We start from the raw sequence: 18349 nt of genomic DNA, 5'->3' as shown, positions 1-18349 counted from the left end.
TCAGTTTTTAAAAGTAGTATAGCATAACAAATTGTATGGGGGTCATTTATTAAACAGAAATATGCCTATAGTATTTCTGGCGCAGATTGCGACGCAAAGGTCCTTAGTGCCATAATCTGTGATTTTTCCTCACTCACGCCAGGTCTAAAAAAGTCTCATTTACCATTTTCTATGTCTGTTTTAAGTGTATAAGTGCAGAAAATGGTCTAAATGTAAGACAGCAAGGAAACTGGCTTCTACACTGCTCAAAAAAATAAAGGGAACACTTAAACAACACAATGTAACTCCGAGTCAATCACACTTCTGTGAAATCAAACTGTCCACTTAGGAAGCAACACTGAGTGACAATCAATTTCACATGCTGTTGTGCAAATGGAATAGACAACAGGTGGAAATTATAGGCAATTAGCAAGACACCCCCAATAAAGGAGTGGTTCTGCAGGTGTTGACCACAGACCACTTCTCAGTTCCTATGCTTCCTGGCTGATGTTTTGGTCACTTTTGAATGCTGGCGGTGCTTTCACTCTAGTGGTAGCATGAGACGGAGTCTACAACCCACACAAGTGGCTCAGGTAGTGCAGCTTATCCAGGATGGCACATCAATGCGAGCTGTGTCTGTCAGTGTAGTGTCCAGAGCATGGAGGAGCTACCAGGAGACAGGCCAGTACATCAGGAGACGTTGAGGAGGCCGTAGGAGGGCAACAACCCAGCAGCAGGACCGCTACCTCCGCCTTTGTGCAAGGAGGAACAGGAGGAGCACTGCCAGAGCCCTGCAAAATGACCTCCAGCAGGCCACAAATGTGCATGTGTCTGCTCAAACGGTCAGAAACAGACTCCATGAGGGTGATATGAGGGCCCGACGTCCACAGGTGGGGGTTGTGCTTACAGCCCAACACCGTGCAGGACGTTTGGCATTTACCAGAGAACACCAAGATTGGCAAATTCGCCACTGGCGCCCTGTGCTCTTCACAGATGAAAGCAGGTTCACACTGAGCACATGTGACAGACGTGACAGAGTCTTGAGACACCGTGGAGAACGTTCTGCTGCCTGCAACATCCTCCAGCATGACCGGTTTGGCATTGGGTCAGTAATGGTGTGGGGTGGCATTTCTTTGGAGGGCCGCACAGCCCTCCATGTGCTCGCCAGAGGTAGCCTGACTGCCATTAGGTACCAAGATGAGATTCTCAAACCCCTTGTGAGACCATATGCTGGTGCGGTTGGCCCTGGGTTCCTCCTAATGCAAGACAATGCTAGACCTCATGTGGCTGGAGTGTGTCAGCAGTTCCTGCAATACAAAGGCATTGATTCTATGGACTGGCCCGCCCGTTCCCCAGACCTGAATCCAATTGAGCACATCTGGGACATCATGTCTCGCTCTATCCACCAACGTCACGTTGCACCACAGACTGTCCAGGAGTTGGCAGATGCTTTAGTCCAGGTCTGGGAGGAGATCCCTCAGGAGACCGTCCGCCACCTCATCAGGAGCATGTACAGGCGTTGTAGGGAGGTCATACAGGCACGTGGAGGCCACACACACTACTGAGCCTCATTTTGACTTGTTTTAAGGACATTACATCAAAGTTGGATCAGCCTGTAGTGTGTTTTTCCACTTTAATTTTGAGTGTGACTCCAAATCCAGACCTCCATGGGTTGAAAAATTTGATTTCCATTTTTTAATTTTTGTGTGATTTTGTTGTCAGCACATTCAACTATGTAAAGAACAAAGTATTTCAGAACAATATTTAACTAATTCAGATCTAGGATGTGTTATTTTTGTGTTCCCTTTATTTTTTTGAGCAGTGTATTTAGAAGCGGCAGTGGATCCGCTATGTTATGGAGAGGCCTGTACCTGTATATAACTTCGGTGGATCCACTGCCAGCCACGGCCTTATTGAGTCCGGTGTCTAAAACGCCGGTCTTAATAAATGTGCATATACAGTACAGACCAAAAGTTTGGACACACCTTCTCATTCAAAGAGTTTTCTTTATTTTCATGACTATGAAGGCATCAAAACTATGAATTAACACATGTGGAATTATATACATAACAAACAAGTGTGAAACAACTGAAAATATGTCATATTCTAGGTTCTTCAAAGTAGCCACCTTTTGCTTTGATTACTGCTTTGCACACTCTTGGCATTCTCTTGATGAGCTTCAAGAGGTAGTCCCCTGAAATGGTCTTCCAACAGTCTTGAAGGAGTTCCCAGAGATGCTTAGCACTTGTTGGCCCTTTTGCCTTCACTCTGCGGTCCAGCTCACCCCAAACCATCTCGATTGGGTTCAGGGGTGGTGACTGTGGAGGCCAGGTCATCTGGCGCAGCACCCCATCACTCTCCTTCATGGTCAAATAGCCATTACTTTCAAAGTTTTCCCAATCTTTCGGCTGACTGACTGACCTTCATTTCTTAAAGTAATGATGGCCACTCGTTTTTCTTTACTTAGCTGCTTTTCTCTTGCCATAATACAAATTCTAACAGTCTATTCAGTAGGACTATTAGCTGTGTATCCACCTGACTTCTCCTCAACGCAACTGATGGTCCCAACCCCATTTATAAGGGAAGAAATCCCACTTATTAAACCTGACAGGGCACACCTGTGAAGTGAAAACCATTTCAGGGGACTACCTCTTGAAGCTCTTCAAGAGAATGCCAAGAGCGTGCAAAGCAGTAATCAAAGCAAAAGGTGGCTACTTTGAAGAACCTAGAATATGACATATTTTCAGTTGTTTCACACTTGTTTGTTATGTATATAATTCCACATGTGTTAATTCATAGTTTTGATTCCTTCAGTGTGAATCTACAATTTTCATAAAGAAAACTCTTTGAATGAGAAGGTGTGTCCAAACTTTTGGTCTGTACTATATATATATATATATATATATATATACACTCACCTAAAGAATTATTAGGAACACCTGTTCTATTTCTCATTAATGCAATTATCTAGTCAACCAATCACATGGCAGTTGCTTCAATGCATTTAGGGGGGTGGTCCTGGTCAAAACAATCTCCTGAACTCCAAACTGAATGTCAGAATGGGAAAGAAAGGTGATTTAAGCAATTTTGAGCGTGGCATGGTTGTTGGTGCCAGACGGGCCGGTCTGAGTATTTCATAATCTGCTCAGTTACTGGGATTTTCATGCACAACCATTTCTAGGGTTTACAAAGAATGTTGTGAAAAGGGAAAAACATCAAGTATGCGGCAGTCCTGTGGGCAAAAATGCCTTGTGGATGCTAGAGGTCAGAGGAGAATGGGCCGACTGATTCAAGCTGATAGAAGAGCAACGTTGACTGAAATAACCACTCGTTACAACCGATGTATGCAGCAAAGCATTTGTGAAGCCACAACACGCACAACCTTGAGGCGGATGGGCTACAACAGCAGAAGACCCCACCGGGTACCACTCATCTCCACTAAAAATAGGAAAAAGAGGCTACAATTTGCACGAGCTCACCAAAATTGGACTGTTGAAGACTGGAAAAATGTTGCCTGGTCTGATGAGTCTCGATTTCTGTTGAGACATTCAAATGGTAGAGTCCGAATTTGGCGTAAACAGAATGAGAACATGTATCCATCCTCTGATGGCTACTTCCAGCAGGATAATGCACCATGTCGCAAAGCTCAAATCATTTCAAATTGGTTTCTTGAACATGACAATGAGTTCACTGTACTAAAATGGCCCCCACAGTCACCAGATCACAACCCAATAGAGCATCTTTGGGATGTGGTGGAACGGGAGCTTCGTGCCCTGGATGTGCATCCCTCAAATCTCCATCAACTGCAAGATGCTATCCTATCAATATGGGCCAACATTTCTAAAGAATGCTATCAGCACCTTGTTAAATAAATGCCACATAGAATTAAGGCAGTTCTGAAGGCAAAAGGGGGTCCAACACCATATTAGTATGGTGTTCCTAATAATTCTTTAGGTGAGTGTATATATATATAATAAAATTTAGACGTGCACATCCATAAATCCAGACACACATTTGGTCAAAAATGTGGACTGTGGGGACTCACTCTGGTAGACAGGATTAGCAGACGCAGTATAGAGGCAACAACAAGTTCTTTGGATCAAACAGTTCAGTGTTTTATTTACACTTTAGGCAAATGACAAAACAAGTAGTCATATTCAAACAAAAAGTCACCTTGCAGTGTTAGTGGTAATTCACACCATGCAGCAATTCTGCCTCAAAGAGTCCTTGCTGATAGGAGCACCAACCTGTTTTCACGCCAAACGGGTAGCAAGCCTTCATCCAGACACAAGGTTCCCAGATCACAACACAGAGACATGGCTTCTGAGCCCAGCTGCCTATTTAAGGACAGCCAGGTGCTGCCAAAACCCAGAGCAGCACATGCTGGGAGGAAAATACCTGTTTTCCCAGACCAAACCTCTCACTGTGTCACATACCCCCCCCCCCCCTTTGTTCAACCCTGAGAGGGTGAACACACGCCAAACAGTGTACCCGGGACAGGGCATCCTCATTTCCCTGTCACCGGCCTGCCCTGTGTTCCACGAAAAACGCTAAGTTTTGTAGGGAGAGAAACCATCGGGTGACCCAGGCATTTCTGTCCTCGGCCTGGCTCATCCACTTGAGAGGGGAATGGGCAGTCACCAGGCAGAATTTTCTCCCCAATAAATAATAGCGGAGAGATTCTAGTGTCCACTTGGCAGACACTCTCTCTCCACTATACAACAGTTGCAAGAAAAAGTATGTGAACCCTTTGAAATTATATGGATTTCTGCACAAATTGGTCATAAAATGTGATCTGATCTTCATCTAAGTCACAACAATAGACAATCACAGTCTTCCTAAACTAATAACACACAAAGAATTAAATGTTACTATGTTTTTATTGAACACACCATGTAAACATTCACAGTGCAGGTGGAAAAAGTATGTGAACCCATAGACTAATGACATCTCCAAGAGCTAATTGGAGTGAGGTGTCAGCCAACCGGAGTCCAATCAATGAGATGAGATTGGAGGTGTTGGTTACAGCTGCCCTGCCCTATAAAAAACACACACCAGTTCTGGGTTTGCTTTTCACAAGAATCAGTGCCTGATGTGAATGATGCCTCACACAAAAGAGCTCTCAGAAGACCTACGATTAAGATAATTTTTGACTAGCATAAAGCTGGAAAGGGTTATAAAAGTATCTCCAAAAGCCTTGCTATTCATCAGTCCACAGTAAGACAAATTGTCTATAAATGGAGAAAGTTCAGCAGTGCTGCTACTCTCCCCAGGAGTGGCCGTCCTGTAAAGATGACTGCAAGAGCCAAGCACAGACTGCTCAATGAGGTGAAGAAGAATCCTAGAATGTCAGCTAATGACTTACAAAAGTCTCTGGCATATGCTAACATCCCTGTTAGCGAATCTACGATACGTAAAACACTAAACAAGAATGGATTTCATGGGAGGATACCACAGAGGAAGCCACTGCTATCCAAAAAAACATTGCTGCACGTTTACAGTTTGCACAAGAGCACCTGGATGTTCCACAGCAGTACTGGCAAAATATTCTGTGGACAGATGAAACCAAAGTTGAGTTGTTTGGAAGAAACACACAACACTATGTGTGGAGAAAAAGAGGCACAGCACACCAACATCAAAACCTCATCCCAACTGTGAAGTATGGTGGTGGGGGCCTCATGGTTTGGGGCTGCTTTGCTGCATCAGGGCCTGGACGGATTGCTATCATTGAAGGAAAAATGAATTCCCAAGTTTATCAAGACATTTTGCAGGAGAACTTAAGGCCATCTGTCCACCAGCTGAAGCTCAACAGAAGATGGGTGTTGCAACAGGACAACAACCCAAAGCATAGAAGTAAATCAACAACAGAATGGCTTAAACAGAAGAAAATATGCCTTCTGGAGTGGCCCCGTCAGAGTCCTGACCTCAACCCGATTGAGATGCTGTGGCATGACCTCAAGAAAGCGATTCACACCAGACATCCCAAGAATATTGCTGAACTGAAACAGTTCTGTAAAGAGGAATGGTCAAGAATTACTCCTGACCATTGTGCATGTCTGATCTGCAACTACAGGAAACGTTTGGTTGAAGTTATTGCTGCCAAAGGAGGTTCAACCAGTTATTAAATCCAAGGGTTCACATACTTTTTCCACCTGCACTGTGAATGTTTACATGGTGTGTTCAATAAAAACATGGAAACATTTAATTCTTTGTGTGTTATTAGTTTAAGCAGACTGTGATTGTCTATTGTTGTGATTTAGATGAAGATCAGATTACATTTTATGACCAATTTGTGCAGAAATCCATATCATTCCAAAGGGTTCACATACTTTTTCTTGCAACTGTATACCAGGTCTCGGCTGGGGTGAGCTTACGGCTGAGGAAGACAACGGGATGCTCCTCAGTACAGCACTGAGTCCTACTTCAGAGGCATCGGTCTGAACTATAAACTCCCTTTTGAAGTCGGGCGTCACCAAAACCGGGGACCCGCACAGGGCCGACTTCAAAGCGGAGAAAGCCTCTTCCACCCGATCATCCCAGCGAATCATCACTGATTTTTGTCCCTTCAAGAGCCCTGTCAATGGCGCGGCCACCATAACAAAGTGGGGAACAAACCTCATGTAATAGCCCACCATTCCCAGGAATGACTTTATTTGCCTAGTGGTTTCAAGTCGGGGCCAATTCCGTATCGCCCCAATCTTGTTCACTTGAGGTTTGATGACTCTGCTCCCAATGACATACCCCAGGTATTTAGGCTCTTCTAACCCTATCGCACATTTTTTTGGGTTAGCGGTTAGGCCAGCTTTCCGAAGGGAGTCCACTACAGCCTGCACTTTGGGTAGGTGACTTTCCCAGTCGGTACTATCGTCCAGATAAGCCGAAGCGTACCAATGATGTGGACGAAGCACAATGTCTATTAGTCGCTGAAAAGTGGCGGGAGCGCCATGCAGACCAAAGTGAAAGATCTTATATTGATACAAGCGTGATGAAGACAGTTTTCTCTTTGGCAGCCTCCGTTAAGGGCACCTGCCAGTACCCTTTGATAAGGTCCAAAACAGAAAAATACTGGGCTTGTCCTAGGACTGGCCCACTCACTTTTTGACTCCTCAATGACGTCTAGCTGCAACATTAGCTGCACCTCTCCGATATGGCTTGACGCCGAGTCTCGGGCACCAGGTATGGTTTTAATCGGACTTTTGCCTGAGGCTCAGTGACAATGTGATGCTGGATTACGGAAGTGCGTCCAGGGAGGTCCGAGAACACATCCGTTTTCCAACTAATGAACTCCCTGGCCTCCTGAGTCTGTTTAGAGGAGAGGCTGTCAGCAATTTTTACTGTGGCAACTGCCTCTCTTGCATCAGACAGAGGGGTCGGTACATCTTCTCCTAGAAAACCCGGCCGCAGGCTGTCTTCTGTACAGGTCTCTCTATCTCTCCACGGTTTGAGTAAATTCACATGGTAAACCTGCTCCGGTTTTTGCCTTGTAGGGCCCCTGCCACCTAATCAGTAACTTACTGTCCAAGGTCGGCACCAGAACCAAAACCCGATCACCCGTGTTAAGATCCGGACCCGAGCCTGATGATTATAGACCCGACTATGGGCTCACTGAGCTGCCTCCATATGCTCCCTAACAAGAGTCAACACTGTCTCTATACGTCCTTGCATCTGGGTAACGTACTCAAAGACACTTTTATGTGGAGTGGGTTGTTGTTCCCATGCCTCTTTGGCCACGTCCAAGAGACCGCGAGGGTGTCTGCCATATAGCAGTTCGAAGGGTGAGAACCCAGTAGAGGCCTCGAAGACCTCTCGCACTGCAAACATGAGATAGGGCAGAAAGAGGTCCCAGTCCTTCCCATCTTTAGACACTACCTTTTTCAACATATTTTTTAATGTTTGGTTAAACCGTCCTACTAGATCGTCCGTTTGCGTATGGTAAACGGACGTCCGTAGTTGTTTTATGTGCAGCAACTTACAGAGTTCCCTCATCACCTTGAATATAAAAGGGGTCCCTTGGTTGGTTAGAACCTCTTTAGATAGTCCTACTCAGGAAAACATCTCCATTAACTCCTTAGCTACAAGTTTGGCCAAAGTATGTTGCAGTGGCACCGCCTCCGCGTAGTCTAGAATGCCTAAGATGTGTTAATGCCCTCTGGCGGACTTTGGTACTGGGCCTATGAGGTCCATAGCTATTCGGTGAAACGGTACTTTGATAATCGGGAGAGGTACTAGTGGACTACGGAAATGTGGCTGGGCGCTAGTTATCTGGCAGTTCGGGCAAGACTTACAAAACTCTTCTACTTCTTTGAATATGCTGGGCCAGTAAAACCGCTGCAGAATACGATCCTGAGTTTTCTGCAGCCCCAGGTGACCCTCGAGAACGTGTTGGTGGAATAGATCATACAACCTTGCCTGAAAAATGCAGAAACCAATAATATCAGCTTTCATGCCAGCCTCACTGCTCATTCACGCATCCTCCATCAATTGTGGGGACTCACTCTTGTAGACAGGATTAGCGGACGCAGTATAGAGGCAAAAACAAGTTCTTTGGATGAAACAGTTCAGTGTTTCATTCACACTTTAGGCAAGTGATAAAACAAGCAGTCATATTCAAACAAAAAGTCACCTTGCAGTGTTGGTGATATTTCACACCATGTGGCAATTCTGCCTCAAAGAGTCCTTGCTGATAGCAGCACCAACCTGTTTTCACGCCAAACAGGTAGCAAGCCTTCATCCAGACACAAGGTTCCCAGATCACAACACAGAGACATGGCTTCTGAGCCCAGCTGCCTATTTAAGGACAGCCAGGTGCTGCCAAAACCCAGACTGGCATTTAAAATCTGGTATTTGACCTCACCTGGCTGAAAATCAGCCCAACAGCACATGCTGGGCGGAAAATACCTGTTTTCCCAGACCAAACCTCTCACTGTGTCACAGCACAGAGAGCTTCTATTTTTCGTGTATAGCAGGTATAGTACCACTTTAATCCAGAATCCCTAATCCCTATTTCTATTGTTTGTATGTGTAATGGTGTGCTACCATAAGTTTTTTGTTTGCTGTATATATATATATATATATATATACACATTGTGAGAGAGTGACTGGAAAAGTAGTAGAGAATCGTTATATTTCCCCTAGGTTTCTTTCATATACCATGTACTATGCTACAGGAGGTGGATATCTCAACTAGGAAACCTGGATGAGATATCAGAAATCCAGGAAAAGATGGTCTGCTTTAGCAAAGCATAGTTTGCTGATGACTTTGGTAAATTGTGTTGTCGGGCCTGGATTTTAATGGAATGAGGATGCAGGTTGGTAGTGGGGCTCCTCATTCCCTTCCTGTCCAGAACAGGTTTCATATAGAGCTCTCAGCCAGGTGATGGAGCTCAGCTCATTTCTGGGCTATAAAGGTTTGCACTATGAGCATGTCTGGGTGGGGACTGGTTGAACTGACTGGCTTTCACCATTGCTGCTGAAGTCTGTGCAAACAACAAAAAGGACACTGAGTTTATTTTGAATTGTGTCGTGTGGCTGGTAGTAGGCTGCCCGTATAGAAAGGGTGACTTTATGTTTAGCTAGTGCTCAGTCGAGCAGGAATTTATTTTTGTATCTTTGCCTGAATGTAAAGGCCTTATATTTTGTTTGTGGATGAGAATAAAGAAAACAGGCAAACCCCTGTGTGAACTGTGCCATTGTGTCACTGTCTCTGACTGCTGTGCCTACTACTATTGAGCTGACCCCTACATCATACATATATATATATATATATATATATATATATATATACTGTATATAAGTCAAAGCGGCTGGGCAGCACTGCAAACAATAGTAGAACAAAGTAGGAAAAAAGGGGTGCCAGCAGCTGTGGCAGTGATCCTCCCGTCAAACCATAAATGAAAAAGAAAATTCCACGGCACTTCCCAAAAATAGATACGTGTTTATTTCACCAGATGCAACGTTTCGGTTCTCCCTTTGGAACCAAGAGAGAACCGAAACGTTGCATCTGGTGAAATAAACACGTATCTATTTTTGGGAAGTGCCGTGGAATTTCCTTTTTCATATATATACAGTCATGGCCGTAAATGTTGGCACCCCTGAAATTTTTCAAGAAAATTAAGTATTTCTCACAGAAAAGTATTGCAGTAACACATGTTTTGCTATACACATATTTATTCCCTTTGTGTGTATTGGGGGGAAAACTAAAAAGGGAAGAAAAAAAGCAAATTGGACATAATGTCACACCAAACTCCAAAAATGCTCTGGACAAAATTATTGGCACCCTTTCAAAATTGTGGATAAATAAGATTATTTCAAGCATGTGATGCTCCTTTAAACTCATCTGGGGCAAGTAACAGGTGTGGGCAATATAAAAATCACACATGAAAGCAGATAAAAAGGAGAGAAGTTCACTCAGTCTTTGCATTGTGTGTCTGTGTGCGCCACACTAAGCATGGACAACAGAAAGAGGAGAAGAGAACTGTCTGAGGACTTGAGAACCAAAATTGTGGGAAAATATCAACAATATCAAGGTTACAAGTCCATCTCCAGAGATCTAGATTTGCCTTTGTCCAGAGTGCGCAACATTATCAAGAAGTTTGCAAGTTGTCACCGTGGCTAATCTCCGTGGGTGTGGATGGAAGAGAAAAATTTATGAAAGATGTCAACGCAGGGTAGTCCGGATGGTGGATAAGCAGCCCCAAACAAGTTCCAAAGATATTCAAGCTGTCCTGCAGGCTCAGGGAGCATCAGTGTCAGCATGAACTATCCGTCGACATTTAAATGAAATGAAACGCTATAGCAGGAGACCCAGGAGGACCCAACTGCTGACACAGAGACATAAAAAAGCAAGACTACATTTTGCAAAAATGAACTTGAGTAAGCCAAAATCCTTCTGGGAAAACGTCTTGTGGACAGATGAGACCAAGATAGAGCTTTTTGGTAAAGCACATCATTCTACTGTTTACCAAAAACGGAATGAGGTCTACAATGAAAAGAACACAGTACCTACAGTGAAATATGGTGGAGGTTCATTGATGTTTTGGGGTTGTTTTGCTGCCTCTGGCACTGGGCACCTTGAATGTGTGCAAGGCATCCTGAAATCTGAGGATTACCAACGGATTTTGGGTCGCACTGTTGAGCCCAGTGTCAGAAAGCTGGGTTTGCGTCCGAGATCTTGGGTCTTCCAGCAGGACAAGGACCCCAAACATACGTCAAAAAGAACCCAGAAATTGATGACAACAAAGCGCTGGAGAGTTCTGAAGGGGCCAGCAATGAGTCCAGATGTAAATCCCATTGAACACCTGTGGAGAGATCTTAAAATTGCTGTTGGGAAAAGGCGCCCTTTCAATAAGAGACCTGGAGCAGTTTGCTAAGGAAGAGTGGTCCAAAATTCCGGGTGAGATGTGTCAGAAGCTTATTGATGGTTATAGGAAGCAACTGATTTCAGTTATTTTTTCCAAAGGGTGTGCAACCAAATATTAAGTTAAGGGTGCCAATAATTTTGTCCAGCCCATTTTTGGAGTTTGGTGTGATATTATGTCTAATTTACTTTTTTTCCTTCCTTTTTTTGTTTTGTTCCAATACACACAAAGGGAGTAAACATGTGTATAGCAAAACATGTGTTACTGCAATACTTTTCTGTGAGAAATACTTCATTTTCTTGAAAAAATTTCAGGGGTGCTAACATTTACGGCCATGACTGTATTTATTTATTTATTTATATATATATATATATAAATCAAGGAATGTGGGCAGCACCACTGTCTGAAAGGTACAGACGGAGTGCCAGCGGCTGAGTCGGCGATCCACCTCCAAATAATATAAAATAAATGAAATCCGCAGCACATCCAGGTAGTGAACAAGTGAAAGAAGCTTTAATCACCAAGCATGCGACGTTTCAATCCTCTCAATGGGATTTTTCTCAAGCAGTGACATAGTGGGCAGTGCATAGTACATATTTAAACACATTGACATAATCAAACAATCAATGAGTAAAATACAATCATTTACAGTAATCTGTTAAAAAAATCATGACAACGGCATTGTTATCATTACAAAATAGCATTTCATGAAATTACATACAGTGTTACAGTGCAGGCAATACCCGTATTGCCTGCACTGTAACACTGTATGTAATTTCATGAAATGCTATTTTGTAATGATAACACTGCCGTTGTCATGATTTTTTTTAACAGATTACTGTAAATGATTGTATTTTACTCATTGATTGTTTGATTATGTCAATGTGTTTAAATATGTACTATGCACTGCCCACTATGTCACTGCTTGAGAAAAATCCCATTGAGAGGATTGAAACGTCGCATGCTTGGTGATTAAAGCTTCTTTCACTTGTTCACTACCTGGATGTTCTGCGGATTTCATTTATTATATATATATATATATATATATATATATATATACAGTACAGACCAAAAGTTTGGACACACCTTCTCATTCAAAGAGTTTTCTTTATTTTCATGACTATGAAGGCATCAAAACTATGAATTAACACATGTGGAATTATTTACATAACAAACAAGTGTGAAACAACTGAAAATATGTCATATTCTAGGTTCTTCAAAGTAGCCACCTTTTGCTTTGATTACTGCTTTGCACACTCTTGGCATTCTCTTGATGAGCTTCAATAGGTAGTCCCCTGAAATTGTCTTCCAACAGTCTTGAAGGAGTTCCCAGAGATGCTTAGCACTTGTTGGCCCTTTTGCCTTCACTCTGCGGTCCAGCTCACCCCAAACCATCTCGATTGGGTTCAGGTCCGGTGACTGTGGAGGCCAGGTCATTTGGCGCAGCACCCCATCACTCTCCTTCATGGTCAAATAGCCCTTACTTTCAACGTTTTCCCAATTTTTCGGCTGACTGACTGACCTTCATTTCTTAAAGTAATGATGGCCACTCGTTTTTTTTTACTTAGCTGCTTTTTTCTTGCCATAATACAAATTCTAACAGTCTATTCAGTAGGACTATCAGCTGTGTATCCACCTGACTTCTCCTCAACGCAACTGATGGTCCCAACCCCATTTATAAGGCAAGAAATCCCACTTATTAAACCTGACAGGGCACACCTGTGAAGTAAAAACCATTTCAGGGGACTACCTCTTGAAGCTCTTCAAGAGAATGCCAAGAGCGTGCAAAGCAGTAATCAAAGCAAAAGGTGGCTACTTTGAAGAACCTAGAATATGACATATTTTCAGTTGTTTCACACTTGTTTGTTATGTATATAATTCCACATGTGTTAATTCATAGTTTTGATTCCTTCAGTGTGAATCTACAATTTTCATAAAGAAAACTCTTTGAATGAGAAGGTGTGTCCAAACTTTTGGTCTGTACTATATATATATATATATATATATATACACTCACCTAAAGAATTATTAGGAACACCTGTTCTATTTCTCATTAATGCAATTATCTAGTCAACCAATCACATGGCAGTTGCTTCAATGCATTTAGGGGGGTGGTCCTGGTCAAAACAATCTCCTGAACTCCAAACTGAATGTCAGAATGGGAAAGAAAGGTGATTTAAGCAATTTTGAGCGTGGCATGGTTGTTGGTGCCAGACGGGCCGGTCTGAGTATTTCATAATCTGCTCAGTTACTGGGATTTTCATGCACAACCATTTCTAGGGTTTACAAAGAATGTTGTGAAAAGGGAAAAACATCAAGTATGCGGCAGTCCTGTGGGCAAAAATGCCTTGTGGATGCTAGAGGTCAGAGGAGAATGGGCCGACTGATTCAAGCTGATAGAAGAGCAACGTTGACTGAAATAACCACTCGTTACAACCGATGTATGCAGCAAAGCATTTGTGAAGCCACAACACGCACAACCTTGAGGCGGATGGGCTACAACAGCAGAAGACCCCACCGGGTACCACTCATCTCCACTAAAAATAGGAAAAAGAGGCTACAATTTGCACGAGCTCACCAAAATTGGACTGTTGAAGACTGGAAAAGCTCTTCAAGAGAATGCCAAGAGCGTGCAAAGCAGTAATCAAAGCAAAAGGTGGCTACTTTGAAGAACCTAGAATATGACATATTTTCAGTTGTTTCACACTTGTTTGCTATGAATATAATTCCACATGTGTTAATTCATAGTTTTGATGCCTTCAGTGTGAATCTACAATTTTCATAGTCATGAAAATAAAGAAAACTCTTTGAATGACAAGGTGTGTCCAAACTTTTGGTCTGTACTGTGTGTATATATATATATATATATATATATATATATATATATATTATCCTTGTAATCATACTGACCTACAGAACACAGGTAACATTATTTTTACTGCACATTGAAGGCCATAAAAAACAAACCCCAACAAATATCAGTAATAATACCTGAATTAATTAGAACCCCAAAAAAATGGCAAGTGTTTATTTTTTTTCCCATTCTGCCACATATATATTTATATATATATATATATATATATATATACCTTTTCTGAATACATTATATGAAATGTTAAATTGTGCCATTAAAAAATATACTTGTACTCTCATACAGTATGGATGACATGGATGGAGAAACAAAATGGTTAAAAGTTTTAAATTAAAATAAATATTTCAATGATGCCACAGGATTTTTCTTGTGTCAGCCCAAATCCCTCAAACCTATACATCTCTGCAGGTACACACTTGGAAGCACTATAGAGATCTTTGTTTGCATTGTTAAATTTTTCTGTAGCAAATTCTATCGGGAAATGAGATTCGTGTTAACCTTGATAATAAAGCTCCTACAAAGAACTTTCTTATTTTATAGGTCACGCCTTGGATGTCAGGTTTGCATGAAAAAAGCAATTGATAGAATGACGGTTCGAGTGCCGACAGATGTATCTGATGCCAGAAAAGACCAAGTTGAAAAGCAGAGCAAACAATAACTAATGAGCAAAGATTTGACAAAGCACATAACTATTTGTATGCAGTACATGTCATTGGATGAGGAGCTGTTTATTTAAATCTAGGAGATTGGATAATGCAAAATCGATTTGATGCCATTATTTTAAATTTAGTTAGGGCTGATTGGATAAGGACTCAAGCCGCTCCTTGATAGTGTCCTGCATTCTACAAGGCCAATCCCTACACTATAGAATAGTAGATTTGAAATGTGCTTTTAAAATGTAGATGTTATTATAACTATGTAATTGTAAATGAAATGATCATATAGTAAAAGATTGCTAATGTGAACGACAATAGACATTGTTATTTTGAAGACATTGTTGAGTCGTGTATCTTATCCCATATGTGTACGACAAATCTGTAGATGTGTATTTACAATGCATTATATTTGGTAATAGATGGTACTATACAGTAAAGAGGCATGAGCTGCACTGGGTTCATCAGCACACTACTAATTAAAGGATCTAAATTAAAGGGTTTTCCAGGACTTTAGTAATGATGGCCAGTACTTAGGGGTGGTGGTTGAAGGGGCCACATTACATGGCAAGTACTGCCTCCCTTTCACTGTTTACCAGGTACAGTTCCCTACATTTCATATAGCACCTGTGGCTGGTAGTATACCTAAGTTCCATTCACCTGAGTAGTGATATTCAAAACTAGGCACAGCCATTAAGTAACCTGTGGATAATCTTATTCATTAGACCCATTTGAAGGGGTTGCCCAAGGGGATAAAACTTATTAGGAAAGGCCCAAGATTGGGCTACAAAAAAAAAATGCCATTCCCACCCTCACTTGAAATATGAGTGTTGGGAGCTCATGAGGAAGAGTATGGGGGACATTTATTATGAATAATATGCCGCTTTTTCTCATAATAAAAAAAACATTGCGTCAAAAACATTGCGATAAAATGTGCGACTGTTTGCCACTCACTCTACTTCTATGCTGAGAAAAAAAAGCTTGGCATGGGCAGGGAAGAAGGTGTGGCATGGATGTGGAAAAAGGCCAGTCTCATTTGTCATCTTCCACACCAGTTTTTGGCATGGAAAATGACTTAAATCTACCCCAGCAAGGGATCTGGCGTACCGTAGATTTTAGTATGTCACACGATCTGCTGTAGTCCTGTGCCTCCGCATAACTTTGGCACATCCACTGGCAGTGCAGACAGACTAAGACTGGCATTTAAATCGGCGGTCTTAATAAATGTCCAATTATGTTTTTATCCTACTCTGAGGCCTTTCTTAATAATTTGCACCCCCCTGGGAAACCCCATTAATGGCTGACTTATGCTGGGCAAGGTAATCCAAATTAATAAAATTAAATAAATAAAATGAATAAAAATTAATAAAAATCTCTGTTCTTCTTCTGTTTTTCCTGCTATGCAATTCACAGAGAAAACTATTCCTGGAGTCTTCTCCATTCTGTACACATGCTCAGGAGTTCTGCCCATTAATTGCACAGCTGGTTTGTAGGCACACAGCAGAAGAACGACATTAAGAACAGAGATACAATAATACAGTATCTTACAAAAATGAGTACACCCCTTACATTTTTGTAAATATTTTATTATATATTTTCATGGGACAACAATGAAGATATGACACTTTAATACAATGTAAAGTAGTCAGTGTACAGCTTGGATAACAGTGTAAATCTGGTGTGCCCTCTAATGTCTAAACTGCTGACAACAAAAGTGAGTACACCCCTAAGTGAAGATGACCAAATTGTGCCCAAAGTGTCAATATTTTGTGTGGAGACCATTATTTTCCAGCACTGCCTTAGCTCTCTTGGGCATGGAGTTCACTAAAACTTCACAGTCCAGACGGTGTGTAGTGTAATGAACAGGAAGCATCGCTCGCATGGGGCACCATCTCCTCTTCAAACAGCTGATGGTGTCGGCCCCCCATAGATCAGATATTGATGACCTATCCTGACAATAGGTTAAATATTTAAAAATAATATTTTAAGATAATAAAAAACACATATGAGACACAAAAAACTTTCCTATTTATCATCGAAAACAAAAAGTAAACAAAATATAAATGCTGTAAAAAAACAAGTACTCACAGCTGTAGATGAAAAAAAATCTAAACTTTATGGCTTTCAGAATAAAGGTTTTTCAGTCTTTAAAAGTAATATAGCATAGCAAACAGTATGGGGGTCATTTATTAAACATAAATATGCCTGGCATAGATTGCGATGCAAAGGTCCTTAGTGCCATAACCTGTGACTTTTCCCTGCTCACGCCAGGTCTAAAAAAGTCTCATCTACCATTTTCTATGTCTGTTTTAAGTGTATAAGAGTCGAAAATGGTCTAAATGTAGGACAGCAAGGAAGCTGGCTTACATTTAGAAGTGGCACTGGATCTGCAGAAGTTATGGAGAGGCATGCACCTCTATATAATTTCGACGGATCCACTGCCAGCACACAGCCTTATTAAGAGCGGTGTATAAAATGCCGGTCTTAATAAATGTGCATATACATATATATATATATATTTATTCACACTCCAAGAAAATTTAGACTAGCGCATCCATAGTCACAGGTGCACATCCATAAAGCCCGACAGACGTTTAATCCAAAATGTGCACAAAGAAATCCTATTTTTCGTGTAATGGTGTTCTACCATACGTTTTTTGCTTGCTGCATATATATATATATATATTTGGTACCCCTGTAATCATACTGACCTACAGAACAAAAGTAACATTATTTTTACTGCACAGTAAAGGTCATAAAAAACAAACCCCCAAAAAATATCAGTAGTAATTGATACTTGGATGTATTAGAACTAGTGTGTGTTGGTCGAGCACCAAAGTGCTCGGGTGCTCGAGTAGAACACCTCGGGATGCTCGGGTGCTCTACAGGGTACCCAAGCACAATGAAAGTCAATGGGAGAACCAGAGCATTAAACCAGGCACCCCCTGCTCTGAAAAGGGGAGGGTGTCTGGTTCACAGGAAAAGGTCAGAAATTAATGGAAACACCATTGAAATGGTTCGGGAACAGCATGGGGAGGATGTCTAGATTTATCTTGGATTTCCCGGTCGCTGCTGCGAACGATCTTGTGCAGGAAGCCGGATGCTATAATATGCAATGACTGGGACAGGTGTAAATGATAGTTAATAGTTTTGTGTTTTTTGTTCGTTACGCCAATTGCAGCGTGCGCAGGGTACAGTCTCAGGGCCCTTTAAGGTGTTGCAACTCACGTACCAGGTTAGGAATGCCAGAGTGGGGTAATGTCTCTGTGTAGTAGTAGGTATAGTGTCAACGGTGTCTCCTACCGTGGTACGGCTGAACTCCTGGATCCTGGCTCACTTGCAATAAAATGAGTGTTGCTAGTAGGCGTAATTGAGGGTTTTGGTAGCAATAATTGAGATCCAGACTTGGAATATAATTCAAACTTGTCTTTACTCTGGTGTAGCAGTAATCCATATGAGGTACAGCAATAGTCTGAAGTCCCAGCAGG

The 18349-nt window shown here is 41.9% G+C and overlaps 1 protein-coding gene across 1 annotated transcript in view; it reads left to right on the top strand.

The window, feature by feature from the left end:
- The window catches only part of LOC120977379 (adrenodoxin-like), a 410960-nt gene extending 395731 nt beyond the window's left edge, over positions 1 to 15229 (top strand). Inside the window, exon 4 of the mRNA XM_040405305.1 lies at positions 14749 to 15229. Within this exon, the coding sequence (XP_040261239.1) occupies positions 14749 to 14866 (118 nt within the window). The 3' untranslated portion in view covers positions 14867 to 15229. The remainder of the gene's footprint in view (positions 1 to 14748) is intronic.
- Positions 15230 to 18349: the final 3120 nt, after the last annotated feature.

The sequence above is a fragment of the Bufo bufo genome, chromosome 8 (assembly GCF_905171765.1).
Source record: "Bufo bufo chromosome 8, aBufBuf1.1, whole genome shotgun sequence".
Classification (NCBI taxonomy): domain Eukaryota; kingdom Metazoa; phylum Chordata; class Amphibia; order Anura; family Bufonidae; genus Bufo; species Bufo bufo.
This window is presented reverse-complemented; position numbering and strand designations above follow the sequence as displayed.